Source organism: Rhinoraja longicauda, chromosome 5 (genome assembly GCF_053455715.1).
Source record: "Rhinoraja longicauda isolate Sanriku21f chromosome 5, sRhiLon1.1, whole genome shotgun sequence".
Classification (NCBI taxonomy): Eukaryota; Metazoa; Chordata; class Chondrichthyes; order Rajiformes; family Arhynchobatidae; genus Rhinoraja; species Rhinoraja longicauda.
In genome coordinates, this window is record NC_135957.1 from 5,033,967 (window position 1) to 5,046,392 (window position 12,426).

The window sequence follows — 12,426 nt, forward strand, 5'->3', positions numbered from 1 at the left end:
TTCCCTCTCCAATTGGGGAAAAGGTACAGATGTGTGAAAATGCACACCTCCAGATTCAGGGACAGTTTCTTCCCAGCTGTTGACAGGCATCTGAATCACCCAATCGCAACCAGAGAGCAGTGCTGAACTACTATCCACCTCATTTTGAAGACCCTCAGACTATCTTTGATCAGACTTTATTGGCTTTATCGTACTAAACATTATTCCCTTTAAAATGTATCTGGACTCTGTGAATGACTCGATTGTAATCATGTATTGTCTTTCCGGTGACTGGTTAGCATGCGACAGAAGCTTTTCACTGCACCTCAGTACACGTGACAATAAACTGAACTAACTAACCAAACTAAATAACTAACATTGAGGTGGCGGATATGCTAGAGAATGATGTGTTAGATGTGGAGGCTGGTGGGGCAGAAGGGAAGGAGTTGGGGAATTTTATCCATGTTCCATCTGGGAGGAGGCAGAACTGCGGGTCACAGAGGAGATGTGGGTAAGGGATCCATCTACAACAGCGGGGGGGGGGGGGGGTGTAAGCACATTCACAAAAGGCAGAGGACAACTTTAATATCCTGGATGTGAAAATCCTCATCTTGAGAGCAAATGCAGTTCAATTCAGTTTAGTTTATTGTCACGTGCACCGAGGTACAATAGACCATTCGGCCCTTTGAGCCAGCACCACCATTCAATATGATCATGGCTGATCATTCCAAATCAATACTCCGTTCCTGCCTTCTCCCCATACCCCCTGACTCCGCTATCCTTAACTCTATCTAGCTCTCTCTTGAAAGCATCCAGAGAATTGGCCTCCACTGCCTTCTGAGGCAGAGAATTCCACAGATTCACAACTCTCTGACTGAAAAGGTTTTTCCTCATCTCCGTTCTAAATGGCCTACCCCTTATTCTTAAACTGTGGCCCCTGGTTCTGGACTCCCCCAACATAGTCACTGCCTACCATTCTGAAAGGGACCCATTTATCCCCACTCTTAGCTTTCCGTCTGCCAACCAATTTTCTATCCATAGTCAGTACCCTACCCCCAATACCATCCATCCATCCATCCATCTCTAAAACTCGTGTTTGTTTATGTGTATGTGGCCACCTTTTTTGGTTCGCACAGCCAAAACGGTACACCATCGCGCCACAATTTTTGCACCACGTTACTCACTGTTATCCTGGGCATAATGTCTAACTACTCTCATTCAAATTGAAGCTACATTTTTAAAGCTAGAGAGATTTTAACGTTTAAACCTTTCTCACCCATTTCTTGAAGGTCTTCAGCGTGTGACGTCACAATGACACCCTTGCGACTGAGAGATGAGCTCGTGGGAGGAGGGAAGAGTGGGGGTGGGGGGGAGATTGGGGTGTGGGCAGGGAGAGTAGGGGGGGAGGGAGGTGCGGGCGAGTGGGGGGTGAGGGAAGGGGGGAATAGGGGTGGGGAGGGGAAAATGGGGGTGGAGGCAGGGGAGGGAAGTGGGGTTGAGTAGGGGCGGGGGGGAATAGGGGTGGGGAGGGGGAAATGGGGGTGGAGGCAGGGATGGTGGGGGTGGGTGCAAGTGGGGGTGGGGACAGGAGAGGGGCAAGTGGGAGTGGGTAGGGGGATGGATTGGGTCAGTGGGGGGAGGAGGGGGGATAAGGGGGATTGAGTGGGGTGATTTAGGGTGCTACACCAATACAGGAGAGGCTTTGGGTCCAGGACTCACACCCTCTCCCCTTCCCTGCCCCCCTCTACGCGGAATGGGCCCAACGGGTCCACTTGGTCTAGTGTGCTCTAATTTTGCCTACTAATCTCCTATGTGGGACCATGTCGAAGGCTTTCTGAAAGTCAGTACAGTGAAAAGCTTTTTGTTGCGTGCTAACCAGTCAACGGAAAGACAATGCATGATTACAATCGAGTCATTCACGTGATAAGGGAATAATGTTTAGTGCAAGGTAAAGCCAGCAAAGTCCGACCCTTTGACGTGACCAACAAAAAGGCAGACATAGTTGGGGCCCTTACAAGTGCCTATGGCAACATCGTTCACTAGAAGAGTGTGATAGTCCAAAATTAGGGAATGGTGCCCCTTGCAGGAGGCAGGCTGAAAGGAGGTCTCGTCAAGATAATTGTGGGAGTCAGTGGGTGTTTAGTAGACATTAAGCAATAGTGATGGAGCCACAGAGAATGAGAAGAGGGAAAGAGGTGTCAGAGATGGTCCAAATGAATTTGAGGGCAGGGTGGGCTAACGTTAAAGTTGATGAAATCAACAAATACTGCACATGTGAGGAGGCAGCCCTGATGCCGTTGCGATTTAGCAGAGAACGAGTTTGGGGATGTATGACGTTCAAGTGTACATTTGGAATAAGGATCTTTTGATGTAACCAACAAAAAGGCAGACAAAGCTGGGCCCCATACAAGTGCCCATGGCTACATCGTTAACTGGAAGAATGTGAGAGGAGTCAAAAGAGAAGTTGTTGAGGCCGAGGGCAACTTCCACCAGGTGGAGGAAACATAGAAATTAGGTGCAGGAGTAGGCCATTGGGCCCTTCCAGCCAGCACCGCCATTCATGGCTGATCATCCTAAATAAGTACCCCCTTCCTGCTTTTTCCCCATATCCCTTGATCCCATTAGCCCTACCAGCTATATCTAATTCTCTCTTGAAAAAAAACAGTGAATTGGCCTCCACTGCCTTCTGTGGCAGAAAATTCCACAAATTCACAACTTGCTAGGTGAAAAGGTTTTTCCTCATTTCAATCCTAAATGGCCTACCCCTTATTCTTAAACTGTGAGCCCTGGTTATGGACTCCCACGACATCGGATTTTTTTTCTTCCTGCATCTAGCCTGTCCAATCCCTTAAGAATTGTATATGTTTCTATAAGATCCCCTCTCATCTTTCTAAATTCCAGTGAATACAAGCCCAGTCGACCCATTCTTTCATCATATGTCAGTCCCGCCATCCCGGGAATTAACCTCCCTCAACACTCCCTCAATAGCAAGAATGTCCTTCCTTAAATTAGGAGACCAAAACTGCGCACAATACTCCAGGTGTGGTCTCTCCAGGGCCCTGTACAACTGCAGTAGGACCTCCTTGCTCCTAAACTCAAATCCTCTCGCAATGGTCTCCTAATTTGAGGAAGCATAGGTTCACGAGGTTAATCCCCGGGATGGCGGACTGTCATATGAGGAAAGATTGGAAACACTTGGCTTGTATTCACTGGAGTTTAGAAGGATGAGAAGGGATCTTATAGAGACATATAAAATTATAAAAGGACTGGACAAGCTAGATGCAGGAAAAATGTTCCCAATGTTGGGGTAGTCCAGAACCAGGGGCCACAGTCTAAGAATAAAGGGGAGGCCATTTAAAACTGAGCTGAGAAGAAACTTTTTCACCCAGAGAGTTGTGAATTTGTGGAATTCTCTGCCACAAAAGGCAGTGGAGGCCAATTCACCAGATGAATTTAAAAGAGAGTTAGATAGAGCTCTAGGGGCTAGTGGAATCAAGGGATATGGTTGTGGATTGTGGATGATCAGCTATGATCACAATGAATGGCAGTGCTGGCTCGAATGGCCGAATGGCCTCCTCCTGCACCTATTTTCTATGTTTCTATGTTAACATGCCTTTAACTTGCGTGTTAGAGAATAGAGGGGAATTGTTTGGATCTTTCTTCCCGAAAGAACCGGATATCCCTGAGACTTTCCTGGCAGGGAATAGCGGTTTAAAGTGACTAACCATACATAAAAATTATTATATATCTTTATTAATTTAAATGTTATAACAGGTTGACTTTATTATAATAACCAAGAATATGCCGTACTTGTATAATAAAATTACGAATATGAAATTAAACACAAAAAGGACTCAAAAATGCATTTACATATGGTTAGCCTATTTATCACTATTTCTCTCAGGACCCTTCGCGACCTCTCGCGGAACCCTAGGGTTCCTGGGAACCCCGGTTGAGAAACGCTGCCCGAGATTATAGGTTATTGCCTTGAAATTATAAGAACAGCAATGTGAGGACTATGAATATTAAAAATGTGGTTTTTAATTTTCTGTAAATTTATTTTCCTAAACAGAACCAACTGAAACCAGAAAGATAAAGAAGCCAAAGAATTTTTATCATAATGTGGCGGAACATAAAGATGTAACAAAGTTAGTTGTGATGTTGAGTGCCTCTGTAACTGCGATGAGAAGTGAATTCATGAGTTTACAAGAAATGTTTCAAAAATTCAAAATATTGTGGATGCAAGACAGAGATACGACAGTTAAGGTGCGGTAAATATTTATACACATCCCTCGTCTTTAACTTCTTTCAATATATAATAATATTCTCACTCTTTATTTGTGACAGGAAATTATTTGTGACACTCTTTATTTGTTGACTGGTAAAACATTTTGGTTTACATTTGTGTTTCTGGTCTTGTGGTTTGGGGAACAGGCAGGAAAATTGAAGTACATTGAATTTCAAGAGAACAGATGGGCAGGGATAGCCCTTATCCTCCCAAGGATATGATGAGTGCCCCAAAATATGATCAGTGAGATAGTTTGCTGAAGAATCTACAGGAAGACATTAAGAATTTATATGATTTATAAACTTGGGGAACTTTGTATCACAGATTTAGTTTTAGTTTAGTTTGGAGATACAGCATGGAAACAGGCCCTTCGGCCCACCGAGTCCACACCGGCCAGCGATCCACGCACACTAACACTATCCTATATACACAAGGGACAATTTTTACACCAAGCCAATTAACCTACTAACCTGTATATCTTTGGAATGTGGGAGGAAACCGAAGATCTCGGAGGAAACTCATGCAGCCATGGGGAGAACGTACAAACTCTACAGACAGCACCCGTAGTCGAGATCGAACCCAGGTCTCTGGCATTGCAAGTACTGTAAGGCAGCAACTCTACTGCTGTGCCACCGTGCTGCCCCAAATTGGTGGATACTATGACACTAAATACTCTTAAGGAGATAGCTGGATTATGAGACAGGAAAGGAATCAAAGGATACTAGACCAAGTGGACCCGTTAGGCCCAAACCTCTCCTGCATTGGTGCAGCATCCTCTCCTCCCTCCCTCCCCTACCCCTCCCCTCCCCCTTCCCTGCCCCCACTCCATCCCCCTCAACCCCCCTTATCATCCCTCATCCCCCTCCCTCCCTCCCTCCACCCCCTCCCTCCCTCCCTCCACCCCCTCCCTCCCTCCCTACCCCCCTCCCTCCCTAGGAGATAGATTTAAACTTTAAAATGTGAATACATTAAAAAATATAACACCGATTTCAATGAAACTTCTTCCATTAACACTGAGACGGTGAGTAAGGTGGGCCTAAAATTGTCATGCTATTGTGTACCGTTTTGGCTGTAGTTCAGGAACAAACAAACAAACGAGAGTTTTAGTATATAGATGTGAGGTAAGCGAAACAAGTAGAGTAGTGATGGAAATTAGGAGGATTAAAGAAGAGGAGGTACGGACACTTTTGAAGAATATAAAAGTGGATAAGTCTCCAGGTCCTGATAGGATATTCCCTAGGACATTGAGGGAAGTTAGTGCAGAAATAGCAGGGGCTATGACGGAAATATTTCAAACGTCATTAGAAACAGGGATGGTGCCGGAAGATTGGCGCATTGCGCATGTTGTGCCTTTGTTTAAAAAAGGTTCTAAAAGTAAACCTAGCAATTATAGACCTATTAGTTTGACGTCTGTGGTGGGAAAATTAATGGAAAAAATACTTAGGGACAATATATATAATTATTTGGATAATCAAGGCCTGATTAGAAACAGTCAACATGGATTTGTGCCTGGAAGGTCATGTTTGACTAATCTTCTTGAATTTTTTGAAGAGGTTACCAGGGAAATTGATAAGGGCAAGGCTGTGGATGTTGTCTATATGGACTTCAGTAAGGCATTTGACAAGGTTCCACATGGAAGGTTGATTAAGAAGGTTAAATCGTTGGGTATTAATAGTGAGGTTGCAAGATGGATTCAACAATGGCTGAATGGGAGATACCAGAGGGTAACGGTTGACAATTGTATGTCAGGTTGGAGGCCAGTGTCTAGTGGAGTGCCCCAAGGATCTGTGTTGGGTCCACTGTTGTTTGTCATTTACATTAATGATCTGGATGATGGTGTGGCAAATTGGATTAGTAAATATGCAGATGATACTAAGATAGGTGGAGTAGTTGATAGTGAGGTAGATTTTCAAAGTCTACAGAGAGACTTGGGCCTTTTGGAAGGGTGGGCTGAAAGATGGCAGATGGAGTTTAATGCTGATAAGTGTGAGGTGCTGCATTTTGGTAGGACAAATCAAAATAGGACGTACAGGGTAAATGGTAGGGAATTGAGGAATGCAGTGGAACAGAGGGATCTGGGAATAACTGTGCATTGTTCCCTGAAGGTGGAATCTCATGTGGATAGGGTGGTGAAGAAGGCGTTTGGTATGCTTGCCTTTATAAATCAGAGCATCGAGTATAGAAGTTGGGATGTAATGTTGAAATTGTACAGGGCATTGGTGAGGCCAAATCTGGAGTATGGTGTGCAGTTCTGGTCGCCAAATTATAGGAAGGATGTCGACAAAATGGAGAGGGTACAGAGGAGATTACTAGAATGTTGCCTGGGTTTCAGCACTTAGGCTACAGAGAGAGGTTGAACAGGTTGGGTCTTTATTCTTTGGAGCGTAGAAGGTTGAGGGGGGACTTGATAGAGGTTTTTAAAATTTTGAGAGGGACGGACAGAGTTGACGTGGGTAGGCTTTTCCCTTTGAGAGTGGGGAAGATTCCAACAAGGGGACATAGCTTCAGAATTGAGGGACAAAGGTTTAGGGGTAACATGAGGGGGAACTTCTTTACTCAGAGGGTTGTGGCTGTATGGAATGGGCTTCCGGTGGAAGTGGTGGAGGCTGGCTCGATTTTATTATTTAAGAGTAAATTGGATAGGTATATGGATAGGAGGGGATTGGAGGGTTATGGTCTGAGTGCAGGTAGATGAGACTAGGTCAGGGAGAATGGTCGGCGTGGACTGGTAGGGCCGGACAGGCCTGTTTCCATGCTGTAGTTGTTATATGTTATATGTTATAGATGGGAGAGAGTAAGAATATGGTATTAATATCACGAGTGAATGGAACCGCATTCTCAAAGACTATTCAGCTTATTCTTGCTCCTAGGGTCTATTTTAATATGAATTGTCATTTGAACACTCTAGATAACGCACCGTGACCTTTGAGGAGGAGGTAGCCTCAAGGTTCAGGAATAGCTCTAGGTTCATGCCAACATGGGAAATGGGAGCAGAGTAGGCCCTTGCACCTAGTCCTTCATTAACATCATGGCTGGTCTTATTTTGCAGCACCTTTTTCTCACAATAAAATCTTCCTTGATTCCATTGCCATTCAAAACATTTTCTTGAATGTACTTTGAGGTTGAGCTTCCTGAACTCTCTTGTGAATATGTGGTGTCCTTTGCATTTCTTATCTAAGTCCTCAATGGGAGACTCCAGAACTTTATTTTGCACTAAATGTTGTACCTTTTATCCTTTTATCCTTTAGCTGTACACTGTGGACGGCCTGATTGTAATCATGCATAGTCTTTTCTTTGACTGGATAACACGCAACATACATCTTTTCACTGTACCTTGGTACATGTGACAATAATAAACTCTACTAAACAGAAATTTGGGGGAGCCAAGAATCAAAAAAGAAACTGTACTTCAGTGCCTGAATGCAACCATGTCAGTAATGGTGGCTAATCTATGTGCCTGCTCTGCATCGGGCTTTCTGTACAAGGCTGATGGCATACTGACAGCAGTGATCCCTGCTTTCTTGTGTATCTCTGACACATGGACTATCTACAGAAGCCACCTCAAAACACTGGCAAAGTACCAATAATGCAGCTCCCAGGTTTCCAAAGCCACCATCAGGAAAAACAAATAACTGTCAGCATCCTCTGTAGTTAAACAGTATTGAAGACAGACATAAAATGCTGGAGTAACACAGCGGGACAGGCTGCATCTCTGGAGAGAAGGAATGGGTGATGTTTTGGGTTGAGACCTTTCTTTAGTAAGGAGTCCCTAATTACACTCATCAATTTTTGATGAGCAGACTGCATAATTAGCACAGCCATCACCAGATTCCCAAGATAGACACAAAATGACTCAGCGGGCCAGACAGCATCTCTGGAGGGAAGGAATGGGTGACGTTTCGGGTCGAGACCCGGGTCTTCTGAAGATCCCCAAGGTTCCACTCATGGTAACAGATTACCAAGTGACAGAGGAAATGATTCAAGGCTGTTATCAAAGAATCCTTGAAAAAATACAACATCCATTAATTACAGCACATGTTATTGGGGGTAGGGTGTTGACATGGATAGAAAATTGGTTGGCAGACAGGAAGCAAAGAGTAGGAGTAAACAGGTCCTTTTCAGAATGGCAGGCAGTGGCGAGTGGAGTGCCGCAAGGCTCGGTGTTGGGGCCGTAACTGTTTACTATATATATTAATGATTTGGAAGAGGAAATTAGAAGCGACACTAGCAAGTTTGCGGATGACACAAAGCTGGATGGCAGTGTGAACTGTGAAAAGGATGTTAGGAGGTTGCAGGGTGACCTGTACAGGTTGAGTGAGTGGGCAGATGCGTGGCAGATGCAGTATAATACAGATAAATGTGAGGTTATCCACTTTGGCGGCAAAAACAAGGAGGCAGATTATTACCTCAATGGTGGTTAGTTAGGTAAGGAGGAAGTGCAGCGAGACCTGGGTGTCCTTGTACACCAGTCACTGAAAGTAGGCGTGCAGGTACAGCAGGCAGTGGCGAAAGCTAATGGCATGTTGACCTTCATAACAAGAGGATTTCAGTATAGGAGTAAAGAGGTTCTTCTGCAATTGTATAGGGCCCTGGTAAGACCACGTCTGGAGTATTGTGTACAGTTTTGGTCTCCTAATTTGAGGAAGGACATCCTTGTAATTGAGGCAGTGCAGCGTAGGTTAACGAGATTGATCCCTGGGATGGCAGGACTGTCATATGAGGAAAGATTGAAAAGACTAGGCTTGTATTCACTGGAGTTTAGAAGGATGAGAGCGGATCTTATAGAAACATATAAAATTATAAAAGGACTGGACAAGCTAGATGCAGGAAAAATGTTCCCAATTTTGGGCGAGTCCAGAACCAGGGGTCACAGTCTTAGAATAAAAGGGAGGCCATTTCAAAATGAGGTGAGAAGGAACTTTTTCACCCAGAGAGTTGTGAATTTGTGGAATTCTCTGCCACAGAGGGCAGTGGAGGCCAAATCACTGGATGGATTTAAGAGAGCTCTAGGGGCTAGTGAAATCAAGCGATATGGGGAGAAGGCAGGCACGGGTTATTGATTGTGGATAATCAGCCATGATCACAATGAATGGTGGTGCTGGCTCGAAGGGCCGAATGGCCTCCTCCTGCACCTATTTTTTCAATTTTGAAAATTGAAATTAAAACAAAAAATACTGGAAATACTGAAAAGGTCAGAGCACGTCAGTGGAAAGAGAATCAGAGTTAGCATTTCAGGCAAGATCACCTACTCCTGCAGAGCACGAGTGTAATTTGCATGAAGTCCATTTGGACTGCTTGAACTTTCGAGACCTCCTAAATCTGCCCACTGAGCCTCCTCCAGGTTAAACCTGGACATGTACAACAGTCCCATTGAAACGCACAATAGAAATGGACTGCCAGTAGAAAGAAAAGTTGAACTTATTTTTATTTAATTAAGTCTTTATATATTTTCATTTGTTCTCAGGTATGTTTGTGTGTTTTTTTAAAATCATTAACCTTTAAAAGAAATGGTTAATAACTCAACTTTTCGAATATCTTAATTATTTAAACAGGCCCCGAGTGTTTTGCATTTCACAACCATTCTGATAGTGAAATAGACAATAGACAATAGGTGCAGGAGTAGGCCATTCGGCCCTTCGAGCCAGCACCGCCATTCAATGTGATCATGGCTGATCATCCACAATCAGTACCCCGTTCCTGCCCTCTCCCCATACCCTCTGACTCCGCTATCATTAAGAGCTCTATCTAACTCTCTCTTGAAAGCATCCATAGAATTGGCCTCCACTACCTTCTGAGGCAGAGAATTCCACAGATTCACAGCTCTCTGACTGAAAAAGTTTTTCTTCATCTCCGTTCTAAATGGCCTACCCCTTATTCTTAAACTGTGGCCCCTGTTTCTGGACTCCCCCAACATTGGGAACATGTTTCCTGCCTCTAGCATGTCCAATCCCTTAATAATCTTATATGTTTCAATAAGATCCCCTCCCATCCTTCTAAATTCCAGCGTATACAAGCCCAGTCGCTCCAGTCTTTCAACATATGACAGTCCTGCCATTCCGGGAATTAACCTTGTGTACCTACGCTCAATAGCAAGAATGTCCTTCCTCAAATTTGGAGACCAAATGTTGTACCCTTCATCCATTCTGACAGTGCAGTTGGTTGTTTTGACTGAGACAGACGTCAGGTTTATCGGAAGCCAGTTGTTCACCGTGCCCATATGAGAAACAAGGGCAGACAATGGGCCGACATTTTATATAAAATAATATCTTTGTCTCACAATAACATTTTCCTTGGTTCCATTACTATTCAAAAATCTTGAGCTTCTGAACCTCTCTTGGGTAGAAAATTCTGAAATGCGGTGTCCTTTGCATTTCTTATCTCAGTCCTCAATGAGAGACTTCAGAACTTTATTTTTCCCTAAATATTGTACCTTTTATCCATTATCTGTATCATGTATAGTCTTTTCTTTGACTGGATGCAGCACAGCTTTTTATTGTACCTTGGTACACGTAATAATAATAAACTATCTTTGTTTATAATTATTTTTTGATTACTTTTAAACAGGCATTTATGGATAGCCACCCCAGTTTATATGAATTACGGACAAAAATAGAGTACTATGCTGCTTTTCAACAAGAGATTGAGGAAATTAACTCTACAATTACAGTGGATTTTATCGAACTAAATACAGGTAGGCACAGTGCAGTTTTACACGATTTTGTAGTTTTACAACACAGTGCAGTTTTACGTGCAGTTGCAGTGCAGTGCAGTTTTACGTGCAGTTTATCCCTTCATTTACGCGATGAAGAAAACTCTTCATTAATTCAATATGCAAATAAAAAATGACCATCACCTAACCATGAATAGAAGCGGAACAAAAATAACCTGGGCCTTAATCCTTTGATGTGCCATCTTGCTCTGAAACTTGCTGATCTGTTTTCTGGGGTAGATCCAGATTACCTCTTTGTAACACCAAATGCTAAACTGGTAAACTAGCGTAATTCAAATTAAATTCATCGGTTTGTTAATCCCTTTGTTTGTTACAATTTAATATAAAAAGTGGATTAGTTAACAAGAGAAATTGAAGAAATATGAAGAAAAAACTACTATGAAAAATAAGTGAATCTCCCAACCTATCTCTGTATCTGTAACATTCCAGTGCTGAAAACTATATTATAACACTGATATTTTCATAATCATACTCATAGTCATAATCATAATAATCATAATCATACTTTATTTGCCAAGAATGTTTTGCAACATACGAAGAATTTGATTTGCCATACAGTCATACCAATAAAAAGCAACAAGACACACAAAATACATTTTAACATGAACATCCACCACAGTGACTCCTCCACATTCTTCACTGTGATGGAAGGCGAAGAAAAAAGTCCAATCTCTTCTCTTCTTTGTTCTCCCACGGTCGGGGGCCTCGAGCCTTCCGTTGACGGGACGATCTTGCTCCTGCAGCCAGTGGTCGGGCCCTCCGTGTCGGGGCGATCAAGCTCCCACATCGGGGGGATCTCAGCTCCCCCACACCGGGCGATCAGACCCTGGGTCGGGGCTAGTCGAACCTCCTGTTGCTTGAAGCTTCCCGACATCAGTCTCTACCCGAGACTGCGAGCTCCTCGATGTTGAAATCCGCAGGCCGCGGTTGGAGCGTCGATCCCAGGCGAGGGATCGCAGGCTCCGATGGCAAGTCCACGGCCCCACGGTGGGGCTTAGAGTCAGTCTCGAGCAAGGCTGCCACCTCCATGATGTTAGGCCGCAGAGCGACCGAAGATACGATCCGGAAAACAATTGCATATCCAGCAAGGTAAGAGATTAAACATAGAAAATAATAGGTGCTGGAGGAGGCTATTCAGCCCTTTGAGCCAGCACCGATTGAAAAAAAGTTTCCCCCGACCCCCTCCCCCACTCCCCATATAAAACAAACCAGAGAACATTAACACAAACTTTTAAAACTCACTAAAAATAACAAGAAAGGTGAAAAGACAGACAGACAATTGACGAGGCTGCCATCGCTGACGGAGCCACCCGGTTTATGATATTGATAAAACTATACTATTTTTATTATATAGATATTTTTTCTTTGCACTACCTTTTGTGTAATGGCTTCATTTTACTCATGTACAGTATGATTTGACTGGATGACA

General features: G+C 43.7%; 1 protein-coding gene across 1 annotated transcript in view; it reads left to right on the plus strand.

Annotated features, from left to right (window-relative positions):
• LOC144593828 (dynein axonemal heavy chain 8-like) overlaps window positions 1-12,426 on the plus strand; it is a 460,724-nt gene that overhangs the window by 124,646 nt on the left and 323,652 nt on the right. The window contains 2 exon segments of the mRNA XM_078399946.1: window positions 4,052-4,245; window positions 10,832-10,958. Of these exon segments, the coding sequence (XP_078256072.1) occupies window positions 4,052-4,245; window positions 10,832-10,958 (321 nt within the window).